Consider the following 14,987-nt stretch of genomic DNA (forward strand, 5'->3'; position numbering starts at 1 on the left):
AAGAACGTTCTGGGCCGGGCGTCTGGGAAAAGGAAGTCCTCTGTTACGTAATGGGTCCTCGGGCATCCTTGCCTCCAGGGAACACGATGGCTGAGATCCTGGCTCGTGTGGTTAACGTGTAAAACGGGGGATAATTAAGGGTCGTCCCTCCACTTCCGTGTCTGTCCCCTAGGCCGCCCCCCGTGTCCAGGTACAGTCTTCACAGCTAGGGGGGCCCCGCCGCGTGACACGTGCTGACCTATCCCCTCCGACGCCTGCTTGCCTTTCCTCCCACCCGAAGGCCTTTGCACATGCTGCTTCCCGTTCTTGGGACCCTGACCTCACTCACCGCTCACGCTTCCTCTGGCGGCTCAGACCAGGCCTGCCCCGTCCCCTCAGCCACCCCCGCAGCACCCCGGTGGGCCCTCCCACCTTCCTCCCCCAGCCAGCCTGCCCCTGCACCAAGCCCCCCTGCCCTCTCTCCTCCTCTCTCTCAAATGGATTAAAGCAAGACGGAAGGGTTTTACTTTCTAATTTGTATTTTCGTCATTGAAACGTGAAATACAATCTCCAACGTCGTGAGGGAAAACGGGCTAACGTGGCAGCTCGTTCTGGTGAAAATGAAGCTTCTGTGGGTTTCCCGCTGGTCGTTCCCGGCAGCCCCCCTGCAGTCATTACGTCTCGGCTGGACATGCCCTCCTGCACTCTCCTCTGTACCCAGTTCCCCCGGGCCTCCGCCTCCTCCTGCTCCCGCCCCTCCCCTGCTCTCCCCACACCCAGCTCCCCCCCAGTGACCGTTGCCACCAGCCCACAGGCAGCCTCACTCAGCAGGAGGGGCTCAGCCCGTGGTGCTCAGGGGTTTCAGGGCTGAAGGAGGCCTGGGTTCCAAGGGGCATGGTTTGAGGGCGGGGCCTTCTGGGACACCGCCTCCGGGATGCCCTCCGACTTCCTCTGGTGGTGCCTTTCCAGTCTTGCCCAACCCAGGACTTCTGTGCTTGCCTCAGCCACCCGCAGGAATGAGGTGCCACCTGGGCCCCCGCCCTGCATCCTTGCAGCCTTGATGTCAGGCTGGCCAGGACCCCCGGGGCCCCCCCGGGCCCTCCCCCTGCCCCTGGTCCCCTTGAGCAGCGTCCACCCCCGGAACTTGCTGTCGGGACCATGGGGAACAGTGCTGGGCGGCCCTGGTGTCACAAAGCGGGGGGAGCGCACAGCCTGGCCCCCGGTTCCTCCACTGGACGCGGTGCCCACCCAGCAGGCTGTCCGGAAAAGACACAGAAGATGCTGACACGCATCTCGTGGGGGGCGGGTGTGGACCCCCCCCCGGCAGCCATGGCATATTCTTCAGTTCGTAAAGGAGACCCGCGCGCGCGTGTGGCCAGACCCCCCCGGCCAAAGGGCAGCGAGAGTCCCGCACACGTTGAACCTCCCCCCCCGCCGGTCTCCAGGCCGGGGTCGATCTGCCAGTGCCCCGCGACTGGGGCGCCGTCCCCCCACTCTCCTCCCTGGGGACCCGGGCTCAGCCCCCTTCCCCCCGTTTTGCGGCACTTACGGGACGCCGAGGCGCCGGGGGCAGCTCTGTGCCGGGGCCGTGGCAGGTGCGCCACCCCACTGTCCCTGCCCTCAAGGGAGGAGACCCCCGAGCACCCCCGCAGGTGCAGGGGGCAGCCGTCAGCTCGGCCCGAGGAGGCTCTTCCTGGAGAGCTGGCCTGGGCTGACACACAGAGCACAGCAGCCAGCAGCCGCCCTGCAGAGGCGGTCACGGGCTCAGCGGTGTCCCCCCCCCAAAATAGTCCACGTCCTGGCCCCGGTGCCTTTGGAGAACGTGCCCTCATCCAGGAAAAGGGTCCTGGCAGATGCAGCTATGGTCAAGACCTTGAGATGGGATCATTCTGACTGAGGTGAGTGTCCTCACGCAGAAGGCGAGATGGGGGCACAGGGGAGGGGCCGTGTCGTGGCCGCAAGCCAAGGGACCCTGAGAATCAGCAGCCAGGAGAAGCGAGAAGAGGTGGGACGGGTCCTCCCTCGGAGACCCCAGATGCCACTTACCCTGCCGACAATATGACTTCAGACCCCGGCCTCCAAACTGTGGGAACAAATTTCTGCTATCTTAAGCCCTCAGTGTGTGGTACTTTGTCGAAGCCGTTCTAGCAAACTAATTCAGGTGGTGATCTCCCCATTGCAGGAGGTATGCAAGCAGAGGGCTGGGGCGCTGGAGGGAGGACCGACCCTGGGGACTCAATGTATCTATCCCTCCATCGGAAGCAGCATTTCCTCCAGGCCAGCGAGGGACAAGGGTCTCCCTTAACCCTGTCCTGCTCCCCGGGACATAGGCCCAGCAAGCCCACTGACAGGTGCAGACGCCAGGAGAGCCCTCCTCCCTCAAGGGGTCTCCGCATCCCTGGAGTCTCAGGGGTGGCGCCTGCCTGGTGCGGATGCTGGCCACTGCCCGCATGTGGGCAGGCGGGGTCCTGGGACGGCAGATGACGCCCTCCCTCCACCCTCAGACCCTATTCAGCTGGGGGACGCTTCAGATTCTGATGTGAGGGACCAGGACGCACAGGGCCCTGGGTCTTGGTGGGTGACCAGGGGACTCGGGGGGGTGGTGTCCAAACGCCAGCCATTCAAAGCTTCACCAGATCACCTCCCACTGTCCTTTCCAGGGTAACAAAGGCGCCCGGCGCTGTCACCCCACAGCCCCATGGCCCAGCTCCTGGAGCGCCTTCTGGAATGTCTCCCACCTGTGCGGGAGGGGGCGGGCACTGATGCCCCTCCTGGAACATTGGCTACAAACAGGACCGACCTCGCGTCCACAACCTGGGGGACCGGCCCCCGGGGAGCTCCGTGCGGCAGTGTGAGTGACGGAGGCCACCCCGGCTGCCCGGCCCACGGCTCCCCGTGGCCAAAACATCCCGGCCCGTCCGTCCATCGGCAGTGGCCAGCCTGGGGCAGGGTCCCTCCGGGCGGGGGAGGGAGAGGAGGAGGGGGGTGGGCATGGGCCCGCCCTGGGCGGGGAGGAGACAGGGGCACCCACCGGGAGGGGAGGAGGAAGCTCAGCGGGCACTTCCCCGGGAGGAAGCGGCCCGGATTTCCCCCAGGTGTGGCTGGAGGTATAAAGGGCGCCGGGAGCCGGGAGGCTCCAGGACCGCAGCCGGTGCACCTGCCTCTTGCAGCCCAGCGCCGCCGCCGCCGCCGCCGCCGCCACCATGGTGAGCCGCCGCGTGTCCCCACGCCCCCACCTGGGCGGGGCCACCTGGCCCTGAAGGGCTGGTGGCTTGCCGCCCCCACACGGAGGTCGTTGGGATGGGGTCCAGGAAGCCCCCCAAGGCTGGGGACAGGAGGCAGCCCGGCCCCAGGAGCTCTGGTGCTCTGGGGAGCTCGGGCTGCAGGGCTAGCCCCAACTTGGGAGAGAGGGCTGTACCCCGTCTTTCCACAGGAAATGGGGCAAGCCGGGGCGGGGTGGGGGGCGGTGAGTGCCCCCTTCCCTGGGCGCCCCCTGACCTGACTCCCCAATGCCTACCCGCCAGCTCCTCCCTGGCCTCTTGCTTCTGTTCTGGACGCCTGCCAGCCTGGCCCGCCACGGCCCCCAGCTCTGGGGGGGCCCCCACGCCCACGGGACCCCACGCTGCTACACGGCCGAGGAGCTGCCTCTGGGCCAGCCCCCGCCGCATCTGCTGGCTCGAGCTGCCAAGTGGGAGCAGGCTTTGCCCGTAGCCCTGGTGTCCAGCCTGGAGGCGGGGGGCCGCAGGAGGCGGCACGACGCCCCCCCCGCTGGGACCCAGTGCCCGGTGCTGCGTCCTGAGGACGTGCTGGAAGCCGGCATCCACCAGCGTTCCATCTCCCCCTGGAGATACCGGTGAGGGCCGGGGGGTGCCCTGCGTGCTGGGGTCCCCGCTCCATGCTGTTGGGCCATCCCCGCCCCCCTCTGAGCCTCAGCGTCTCCGCCTGTTAGATGGGACGGTCACCCCCGGGCCGGGAGGGTGGGGCCCCATCAGCGGGGCGCCTCCTTGCCGCTGTGGTGGGCAAGAGTCCGGCCCGGCTCGGTGGCCAGGGACGCCCGGGAGAATGCCGAGGTCCGCGCCTGAGCCCCTGCAGGGGTGGGCGGGTGGGGGGCGCTGGGCCGGGGGCGGGGGGGGGGGGGAGGCGGGGAGGGGGCTCGCTCACCGAGGCCCCGCCCGTCTGTCCCCGCAGCGTGGACATGGACGAGAGCCGCTACCCGCAGAAGCTGGCCTTCGCCCAGTGCCTGTGCAGGGGCTGCGTCAGCGCCAGGACGGGCCGCGAGACGGCGGCGCTCAACTCGGTGCCCCTGCTGCAGAGCCTGCTGGTGCTGCGCCGCCAGCCCTGCTCGCGGGAGGCCACGGGGCTGCCCACGCCCGGGGCCTTCTCCTTCCACGCGGAGTTCATCCGCGTGCCCGTCGGCTGCACCTGTGTCCTGCCCAGGTCGGCTCGGTGAGCCCCGGCCTCGGCCGGCGTCGCCTGCGCCCCCCCACCCCGCGCTGGACGGTCGGGGGGCTCTCCCAGGAGGGCCCCCCTATTTATGGGTATTTATTGCTTATTTATTTGCCCCACGGGGTCCCTGGGCAGGTACCGAGGCTCCGGGCCTCGGGGCCTTGGAACGACGGTGGACGCCACGCCCCGAACGGTTGTGGCCCCCCGTGCCTGGAGGGTGACTCTGCTGCTCGGGCCCATCTCGAGACTCGGTTTACCCTTTCTGCAAAAACACTTGGGCTGGAAGGACTCTTTGTCTTCTTCTAGAACTGTCTTAAACACCACGAACGGTGTTCTGATGACGCCTCCATCTCGGTGTTCCCCCGGGGCTCCCCTCACACCCTCCCTGGCCTCACGCTGCTCCTGGCCCCCCAAGCATCCCCTCCCCAGCCCCCCAGAGGAAGAGGTACCCCTGTATCTCCAAAACAACTATTTTAAGTGTCAACGCGTCGTTAAATTGACAAACGTCCCCCAGAGCACACTGTGGGAGGGCAGAGGGCGGTGGTTGAAGGCACCCCCTCCCCCTCCCCCCTGCCTGGCCCTCGGCACCCGGCTGGTCCCGCGGGGGCAGCCGCCGGCCCTAGATTCTCGTGTCCTCCCAGGAAGGTCCCAAGGTCATCCACTTGGGAGATGTGCTTTGACACAGGTGTGCCCCGCTGGCCCTGGCAGGGCCTTGGCACCTGAGGGGTTCCCATTCTGGCCGCGCTGTGGCCAGGCCCTCCTCCACCAAGGGGACTCCCCCTCCGCCCCACAGACAGCGTCTTAGGGAACTCCTGGGGGAGTCCGCTCAGGGGGGACACACCTCCGGCGTCTGAACGTCCCCTCCAGCCCCGCCAGAGACCTAGGCGAATCCAAAGGCCAGAGACCTAGGCGGATCTCGCTGCCCGGACGGCCCTGGGGCTTCGGCCCCCCAGCAGGGACCCGGCAGAGCCCGGCAGCCCTGAGGCCAGGCACCCCAGCCTCCTGCCGAGCGTCCTGGCTCACAGCGTGACTACGCAGGTCACGGCCGGGGGCGCTCGGTGTGTGGCCTCAGCAGGTGTGGAGAGGGGTCCCGGGCAGCTCTGGCTCGGCTACACCCCCCTCAGAGCCTCAGTTTCCCCAGCCTAAGGGGTGACTGCCGTAGGGGCTGCAGGGCTCTTTTCAGAAGCTCCCTGATGGATGGACCGCTTTCACCCCCGATCAAGGTCCACTGTGTTCAAACAAGCCCGCGGGAGGTGTTCGGGGTGATCTTTGTGTGGGGTCTGAAGGACACTCTGCCCGTGGGTGGCCACACCGGTCGTCGGCTGGTGAAGGAGTGAAGGCCCCGGGGAGGGGGGAGGGGCTTCCAAACTGAGGGTCCAGGAGGCCCAGAGGCCACCTGAGCAGGGACCAGCCTCGCAGTAGAGGGAACAGCCTGTGTCTGGGGGGCAAGGGGCATCCCTGTGGCTGGAGTGGCAGGAGGGGGCGGGGGGGGGGGCGGCATCCGTCCTGGGCTGTGGGTTCAGTGAGGACAGGCGGGGGTGGGGGAGGCAGGGGGGCGGGGAGCGCCCATCCTGGATTTATTTATGCAGAAGGCAGAGCTGGGATTGGGTGTGGTGTGCACACGGGGAGTCAGGGAGCCTGCTCTCCCTGGTTTATTTTGGGAGCCACGTGGGGGACAGCCGGAGATGCCCGTCACACGACCTCGTCGACCACCGGGACCGGGTTCTCCTGAGGGCCGCCGGAGACGCCTGCCGATGCCGCGGCCTCCTCCTCGCTGGACTTCTTTCGGGCCTCGGCCGGGGGCCGGGGCGGGGGGTTGCTGGGCGGCTGCTTGATGGTGCCCCCGACCTGCGGCCGCTCCTTGGGCTTGGGCTGGGGCTCGATGGGGGTCCACTGCTCTCCGTGGAAGGCTGCCTGCAGGACACAGAGGAGCCGGGTCACAGATGGGCTGACCTGGCCTCCCGGAGGCCGGCTCTGCCCCGCCCCGGGGAACTGGGCAGGACCCGCGTGTGAACCCACTAAGTCCAGAGTGACAGCCAGGACCCCAGACTCCAGCTGCTTCATTATGGGGTGGGGGACCCTGAAAGCGGGGCAGGGCAAGTGGAGGCCACTCCTAGGCACACGCTCCAAGCCGGGGCTGGCCCCAACCAAGGCTGGGGCAGGGCAGGAGGCAGGCCTTTCTATCACACAATGTCTGGCGGGCCGGGCGTCTGCGAGGAGTGAGGGGCCCAGGAGGGCAGCCGAGGGGGGCGGGGAGGGCGGGCCCTTTCTGCCCTGGAGCCTCCCCAGGGGCACCAGCCACGGTGAAGACCCCAGACTCTGGCTGAATGCAGACTCCTGGGCCCCGGGGCCCTACGGCAGGCCGGGACAGCCTGGGAATGTATGCTTTCCATCTGTACCCCACAATCCTCGATGGATAATAAAGTGTGGCATCACATCACTCATGAAGCAGAAGAACAAATGTCCCACCTCCGGACTTAAAACTAGCACATCCCCCCTGAAAAGTAAAGCACACTGCCGATACGAGAGAGTGCAGACAAATGTGGTTTGCAGGGGAGGGTGGAGGGGGGGAAGCAGGGGCGGGGCGGGGCGGGGGGGGGGGCGGGGAAAATGCACAAACCAGAAAGCGGACACAGGTGAACCTCTGCTCGTCCGCCCAGGGAAGGATTTCACAAAGTTAACAGACCCTCAAGGGGGGCGGGGGGAGCATTCAGCGTCAGACGCTCCCTCCCAAAGCCTCCACGATTAAAACATACATAAGATTCCCCCCAATTAGTAAGGAACAGACGAAACCGCCAGGGAAAAATGGGCAAATGACACGAACAGGCCAATTCCGAGAGGAAGGAAGGTCAGACAGGAGTCGAAAGCGGCCGGGGCCCGGCGCACCGGCGGTCAGGCGGGGTGGGCGTGTCCTGCGGGTGACCTCTGACCCAGCAGTTCCGCTGCTGCGGGTCCTTGAGGGGCCGGCCGCGTGTGGAGGGTCCGGGGCTGGATGCGGGCGACGCCACGACCGCAGTGGGGAGAGCGGCCGGCCGGCCGGCAGGAAGGGCTCTCTAGTGGGAGCACGGGGCGGGCGGGAAGGGCCCACAACGGTCAGAGCCCAGACGTCACGCCGCCCCGTCCCAAAGAACACGTGCGAACACCAGCGTAGTCATCCAGCAGCGAGATCGGGAGCACCTGCCCCGGAGCCTGTGCGGGAGGACCGTCCACGGCCGCCCGCCGCCCTTCTACAAAGACAGCCTGACCACAGGGCCTTCGCACGCGTCCCAACCAGGCAAACCCGATGGGGCAGCTCTGGAAAATGTCCGCGTGGCGTCGGCACCCCTAACGAGCTCCGAGGAAGCGCTCCTGACGGCGCCCCAAGTCGGACCAAGGATGGTTTGGACGAGAGAAGAGTGACGATGATGCCAATCCGGTTGGGCCCTGGCTGGCCGTGTGACCCGGGCCAGCCACGTCACCTCTCTGAGTTTCTCCTTCCTTATCTGCAAAGCGGGGCCCTCGCCACCCACCTCGGAGGGCCGAGGTGTAGACAAAGGAAGCAGCACGCTTTATCCATGCCATACGTGGCGGCTACGGTCGTCACGACCCCGCCCCGGCACGAGCAAGGACACGGGCTCGGCCTTGGCTCAGCCTGCACAGCTGGCTTTGGGGACGGGGGTGGCACGTGCCAGGGGGCGAGCCACAGGGGATGCCACTCACCAGCAGATAGATGCTGCTCGCGATGGCCAGGCAGGCTGTCCCCAGGATGGTGGCAAGCAGGAAGCCGGCAGGTACCGAGAGCCTGGGGAGGGGTGGCGGGGAGGTCAGAGGGGGTCTGCGGCCTCGGGACGGGGCCAACTGGAGGTGTGCGGGCCCCGGGACCCCGCACGGAGGACACACCCAGTCCTGCCCAAGGCTGGGTCCTGTAACCCGCTCTCTGCTTCCACCTGTACCTTAGCAACTCTTGGGGTGCTGGCGCTCGGCCCCCGCCACCATGCCGGAAGGAAGCCGTGTAACAGCGGGGGCCTGTGTTTGCAGCCTCCCCGGCGGTTAAGCCCCAGACACTGGCGCGGGGCCATGAGCGGGGCGGCCCGGGAGAGCCAGTCGGCTCGGACTCTATTCTTGATTCAAGCTACGGAGGGTGGAATAAGTCCTTACGCAGCATGAGATGACACACACAGGTGTGGGGAGCCTCTGGCAGGACCCAGGACCCGGGCTTTGGTCTGGAAAAGTCTCTGACTGGGTGGAAGCCAGGTGGGTGAGGGAGCTTGCTCACCCCAGGTGCAGGACGGCCCGGATGTAGTAGTTCCTGGAGAGAGGTCCCAACACCTTCACCACTTTGGTCAGGTACTTCTGTCCGCTGGGCACACGGGGAGAGAAGACAGACCGTGTCCTGCTCAGCAGCCCCCACCCACCCCCCCACAGCGTACCCCAGCTCCTCCCTCCCAGGGACCGAGGGGCCGCGGAAGCTGGGCGCGCTCCGGCCTGCCTGCCCAGGAGGAGCGACCTCCCCTGGTGGGTCGGGCCCGGCCCCCAGAGCAGGGCGGTACACTCACCATCTCTCCATGGTGGACCCCTTTCTCCTCTTCCCGCGGGGGTACTCCAGCAGGCAGATAAAGACACCCGCTACGCTGACGTGCCGTTAAGGAACAGCCGAGCTCAGCCCGGGGGCCAGAGTGAGCCCCCTGTGCCGACGAGAAAACAGAGAGGTGCAGCTGCTGCCTGGAGGTCACACAGCTGGGAAACAGCCAGGCGGGGTTTGCACAGGCCTGGCCACTCTGCTGCCCGTCCTGAGCCCTCGGTCCCCTGGCGCCTGCCTCGGCTGGCCGGTCACAGCTGGGCAGACCCCGGGCTGGCCAAGGGGGACAGCTGATAGAAAGGGGGACACAGAGGGGGTCCCCGGGATCCCCGAGGCCTCAGTGCCGGCCCTCACCAGGCCTGGGGCCTCGGGCAAGTTGCCTCCCTGCCCTGAGCCTTGGCCTCCCAACCCCGCGAACCGCGCCTGAGCCGGATCCTGCCGAACCCCCTCCCCCCGCCCCCCCAGCCGCCGCTGAGGGGCTGAGGGCCCCAGGGCTGCGGCAGCATTCTGCAAACCGAGAAGCGCTGTGCCCCCGGGGGCGGCACCGTCCCCACCCCGAGCCCGGCAGCACCGCCCCGGCTGCGTCCCGGCATCCGCGGAGGCAGGATACATGGAGTACGTGCCGAACCACCAACTGGTGAACTGGCCGGCAGTGGCCACGATGCCCCCCGTGATAAGGACTGTGGGCAGAGGAGAGGCAGGTCAGTGCGGCTGGCGGCTGTAGGGGCTCCGGCCGCCTCTCCCTGTGTCCCCTCCCTCGGCGAGGCCACCGGTCCGTCACCCGTGCTCTGCTCCGCGACAACACGTCTGCCCGTGACGGGGACACAGGCGGGCGCGGACCCCTAGAAGCAACATGTGAGCGGGGGCAGGGGCGACGGAGCAGCGGGAGCCGGCGGGTGGGGTCCGGACCATACCAGACCCCAGGGCTCTGCCACCCCTTGCCACCTCCAGCGTCTGCTCCTGTGGACAGCCGTGCCCGGCTGCTCTGCACCTCGATTCCAGCTGTGGGACCCGGGCACCCCGCCCCCAGCCGAATCCGTCAGTCTTCCTCTCTGCGGCCCTGCTTCCCGCCGGCTGCTCTGGGAGGCACGATCTGGATCTTTTCTCCCCCGGAATTACTTTTTGGCACCTTTTCCATTGTGATAACATACACATAACATGAAAGGTTCCATTTCAGCCATTTTAAAGTACACGGCTCGATGGGGCGCCTGGGTGGCTCCGTGGGTTAAGTGTCCGACTTCGGCTGAGGTCACGATCTCGCAGTTTGTGAGTTCGAGCCCCGTGTCGGGCTCTGTGCTGACGGCTCAGAGGCTGCCGGCTGCTCCGGATTCTGTGTCCCTTTCTCTCTGCCCCTCCCCCGCTCACACGCGGTCTCCCTCAAAAATATCTTAAATGAACACTAAAATAAAACAAAGTACACAGCTCGGCGGCCTAAGTCCACGCGCATTATCCTGTCCACCTGCAGAACTCCAGCAGCTTCCGAGGGACGAGTACGACGCAGGACGGTGTGCGGGCGTAATCCTGACGACTTTACGGGCGCTCCCCACGTGCCCTGCACGCACCCACATCGACGTGCCCCCTCCCACCCCAGAAGCCCCCCGTGCCCCGTCCAGTCAGGGCCGGCCTCTGCGTCCGGCTCCTTCCGTTCAACAGCTTGTCAAGGCCGTTCAGGTGGCTTCCTGCCGTAGGTATCGACCACGATGGGTTTCTCCACTCTTCCGCCTTTGGGACATTTTGGTTGCTGCCAGATTTGTCCCGTTATGAATAAGCTGACACAGCGTTTAATAGTTTTCAATAGTTTGTAAGAGTTTTAACAGTTTCCACTAGTTCAAGCCGACAGCAAACCGACCATCCCGGACTTACCGTGGCCGATTTGAAGTTCCTCTTTCTAACAAGCCCCGTGTCACGTTTCCCTCCTCCAGCTGTCTTGCTCAAACTTTAAATTTTACAATTTCTCTTCCTGGGTCACGTGTGCATTCCAGCTTAACCTCAGCCCCACCCACAGACCTCCCGTGGTGGTAAATGATAAATCATTCACCCTTCCAACCGGCCACAGCCTGTTCAGCGTTCTGGGCTCAGCGACACCCCCCGCCCTGCTGACGGGCATCCCTCGGGGGGTCCCCCGGGAGTCAGGCTTTCTCTGGGCACCTCAGATTTTATTCCACCGCCTTCTGGCAGTGATTCTCGATGATGAGTGCGTACTCGGGCTGACTCGGCCTGTACTTTTCTCCTCTGGTAAATGGCAAGATTTTCTTTAATGGTCTGTATTTTCATTACAGCGTGTCCCAGAAGGGATCTGTTTTCCGCTATTCTGCGTTCTGCTTTCTCCTTCGATCTGAGCCTCTCCGTTTCTGCAGAACGCTCACCCATCACCCTTCGGTATTGCCTCCCTGTGTCCTTCCTTCAGAGCATGACTGTCTTACCTCGGGACCTGCCACCGCCCACGGGGCGGGGCTCCCCCCATCCACCAGACCCCTCCCCCCAACCTGCTTCCCATGGGGGTCCCCTGCCCCGCCCACCCTGCCCACAGGGCTGGCGTCTATTTAACAACCCATCTGTGTCTCTGGGCTGCGAGCGCGAGGGTCCCCCAGCCCCGTCTTACGGGCCCCTAACCCTCTCGTCTTTAGACAGCGTTCAATTCATCCACTGACCTCTAGCGACTTTATTTCTTGACATTCCGCATTAGCTCACTTTCTGCACTGTCCTGTTTTTGCTGTGTAATCCTCTATTCCTTTCCCTCCTTGAACAGTTGTGCACACAGTCGTGGGCGTAAACACGCGCTCACATTCGCGTGTCTTCCAGAAGGCACCGCAGCCCCAGCCCCTGGAGGTGTGCGTGCTGCCTCTCCCTGGGGCCGGTGCTTCCTCCCACGGCGGGCACTTCCTCCCACGGCGGGCGCGTGCGGGCTGCTGGCGGGGCCTGCCTTCCTGCAGCGGTCGGGGACAGACGTCCTTGCAGGGAAGTTACACACTGGCCTCTGCTGGGGGCCTCCGGGTCTCTCTAGTCCTGGATCCGGTTCATCGGAATGTCCCGGTCCAGCACAGGGTAGGGGGCACGCAGCCCTTCCCACACGCAGCGCAGGCCTGGGGTTCCGGGGTTTTGCCTCGTCGGTGACTTGTTCCAGCCCTGGCTGCAGGTGGCAAGCGTCCTCGGAGGGGACCGCTTCCTACGCCGTCTCTTGTGCAGGTGGGCCTCCCCAGCCGGGTCCAGTCACGTAGCCCAGAATCGCCCGTGTCCACGCAGAGGCCCTGAAACCCCACCGAGTGAGAGTCGAAGCCCCTGACGGTGTCGCTGTCCCCCGGGCCCCCCCTCCTTCGGCCCCCGGACACCACCTTGAATGCTCACTCTGCTTTTCCAGCCCGCAGATTTCCTACTCCTGTGCTGAGCTTTGCTACACATTAACCACGTGTGCTTGCCCGGCAGCGTGCGGGGTGGGGGCTGGAACAGGGCACTCAGCACACTTGTCTTGGGTGCCTCGTCCCCCCTCCCGAGCTGCAGTTTCGCTACCTGCCATCAGCAAGAGGGGGGCAAAGACACCGGTGACTCACCAGGACGGCAGGGCTGCTCTGTCACCCACCAAGGCTGACAGAGCCCTAGTAAGTACAGGACGCACCGGAACAAGGAAAGGTGAGGCCTCGGCTCTTGGGGGCCTTACGGTCTTGTCGGGGGAACAGAAATACACATCGGAACTGGAACAGGGAACGTGACGGAAGGCCTGGGGCTACTTTACGTCTGGTGCTCCCCAAAGACTCCTCCAGGCTCGTGGCAATTTGAGCCGAGAAATGAATGGAAAAGCCAGCTGTCCACAGATGCTTCAGACAGAAGATGCCTCTTCAGCAAGGCTCTTGGATCCGCTCAGGAGATCCGGGAACAGAAAGGAAGCAGGTGCCCTCGGAGCTCCGGAGCAGGGAGGGAGCTGGCGGGGCAGGGAAGGGGGCGGCCAGAAGTGGCTTCCGTTGTGTGTACCCGAAAGGCACCGAGGGCTTTGAGCAGCAGGTGACACGGTCTGGTCAGATGGGGCTTTCCACAATAGAAAAACCTGTGGGGTGTGCCTGCTGGTGGGTCTCGCCAGGCCCGAGGGGCCCCAGGGGGCTGAAGTTTATGCCGAGAAGAGAAGTCAACAAAGGGGGAGCCGGGGGACGGGAGTGCCCTGGGGGACCTTCTGACACACCGTCTTGTTTGATGACGAAGAAGGCTGAGCCCGGGCCTCGACCTCACAGTCGGCACAGTGGACGTGAACAGCGTGGGCCCCGTGGCCCCCGTGGGCAGGTGTTAGCTAAGGCCAGGCCAGGCCAGCCCACACGCAGTGGGCCTTCAGGGAATGGGGTCCCAGGGCCTAGAACCCTCTACTTCCTGGGAGGGTGGGAGTTGCAGGAAGCGGGTGAGGGTGGTCTGCAGTGGTCTATCTAGGGCGTCCTGCTCCACTGCCTGGGGACAGGGAGAAGCACCATCTAACTGAGCCACCTTGGAGGCCAAAAGCAGGGGTGACCTGCGTGGACGGGGAACAGACTGCTAGGCCCCGGGCCCCCATGTGCTCCTACAGTGTGGGGCTGGGAAGTCTACCTCCGACCCTTCCCTCCCCGGCCGGTCCCAGCTGAATGGTAGTGGGCTGAGACCCTCCTTGCGAGCACGTTTCCCCCCCTGGGCACAGGCCCTTCCTGGGAGTGGCAGGTGCCAGGTGGGAGGGGCCAGGCAGGGCCAGAGCATCTGGGCCCACTCTTGCCTCAGACTCCGTCTGGGACTCAGCTTTACCCCACCCAGTGCTGAGAAGTTCCTGCTTTCGGTACAGGGCTGGGGTGCAGACCCCACCGCTCCTTAACCAGAGCTCTTGAGTACAGGGCCGGGCAGGGTGACTGGGGCCCTGACCCCTTCCCCGGTCTCTCTGGGAGTTGAGCTGAAAGGGGGTCACTCTGGGGGTTTCCAGCCACCTTATGAAATCCCAGATGCCCTTCTGTGCACCTGGGGGCTGGGCCCCAGATGGAGAGCGGCTGCCACCCAGGACGCGAAGAGAGGGAGGCCCTCGCCATCGCTGGGCCAAAGCCCCCATCCAGGGCAGCGGCGGGGGGAGGGGGGTTTGGCGGACACCGACGTCCACATGCCGGGTTTTCCCAACCCTTGGGGGACAGTGACTCCCCGGAAACTACCAAGGACGAAAGGCCTCTTCCCCTGGCTGCAACTTCCTCTTTCAGTGTAGAGGTCCAGACGCGGATGGGGGACTGAAGAGGGTACGGCTCGGGGGGTGGGGTGGGCAGGGGGCGGGGGTCTCCGAACCCCCTCCGCAGGCAGAAGTCTCTGACTGCCCGCACCCTACCCCCACCCCTGGCCCGCCCCGCCCCGCCCCGCCGCTGCACGTACCCCACCCCCTTCCCTGCTTCAGTCCCCACTCTCGGAGCCCCCGCGGGGCCGGCCCGCAGCCCGAGGTCCCGGCGCACACTCACTCAGGCCGGACGCCAGCGCCTGCTCGTTGGCCCACATGGCCCACTCGATCTGCCCCATAGCGGCGGAGGCGACGACAGCTCGGCGGACTCCGCGGCAACACTGCGGCCCGCGCTCCCGCCGCCCGCCCCTCCCGAGGGCCGGCCCCGCCCCCGCCCCCGCCCCCGGCGGCAGACCCCACCCCCGGCGGCTCCAGGCCCCGCCCCTCAGGGCAGAAGGGAGCCGGGTTGGGGCCGGACTCTTCCCCGCCCCCGGCCTCAGGCCCCGCCCCTCCAGGCAGGTGGGAGTGGGAGCTTCGCTCCAGCCCGCCGGCCTCCCACCGCTCGCCCCGACAGCGACAGCCCGGACCGGAGCAAAGGCGGGCCCTGCCTGTCCCGGGCCTTCCCCCTGGGGGGTGTCCCCTGCAGGCCCAGCCAGCCCGCCCTCGGGCCCAGGCCTCCCGGATCACTTCCTCCTTCCAGCTCCTTCCGGGCGCGCGCGGGCGGGGGAGGCCACCACTTCAACCGGCCAGCTCCACGTCCGAGCATCACGTGGGCTGCTTATGACCAGGGCGATGCCTGGCAGGCTG

General features: G+C 66.1%; 2 protein-coding genes across 2 annotated transcripts; one reads left to right on the forward strand and one right to left on the reverse strand.

Moving 5' to 3' along the window:
* Positions 1-2,971: 2,971 nt before the first annotated feature.
* Positions 2,972-4,460, forward strand: IL17C (interleukin 17C). The gene is made up of 3 exons (XM_081791356.1): positions 2,972-3,185; positions 3,504-3,832; positions 4,168-4,460. The coding sequence occupies exons 1-3, from the start codon at positions 3,183-3,185 to the stop codon at positions 4,427-4,429; spliced, it is 594 nt and encodes a 197-aa protein (XP_081647482.1). The 5' UTR covers positions 2,972-3,182; the 3' UTR covers positions 4,430-4,460.
* Positions 4,461-5,966: 1,506 nt separating this feature from the next.
* On the reverse strand, positions 5,967-14,558 carry CYBA (cytochrome b-245 alpha chain). The gene is made up of 6 exons (XM_081791357.1): positions 14,422-14,558; positions 9,594-9,663; positions 8,961-9,035; positions 8,681-8,764; positions 8,125-8,206; positions 5,967-6,339 (listed from the first exon to the last, which is right to left on the reverse strand). Exons 1-6 carry the CDS (start codon positions 14,477-14,479, stop codon positions 6,118-6,120), a joined length of 591 nt encoding a protein of 196 aa, XP_081647483.1. The 5' UTR covers positions 14,480-14,558; the 3' UTR covers positions 5,967-6,117.
* Positions 14,559-14,987: the final 429 nt, after the last annotated feature.

The sequence above is a fragment of the Panthera onca genome, chromosome E2, assembly GCF_046562875.1.
Source record: "Panthera onca isolate mPanOnc1 chromosome E2, mPanOnc1 haplotype 2, whole genome shotgun sequence".
Taxonomy (NCBI): Eukaryota; Metazoa; Chordata; class Mammalia; order Carnivora; family Felidae; genus Panthera; species Panthera onca.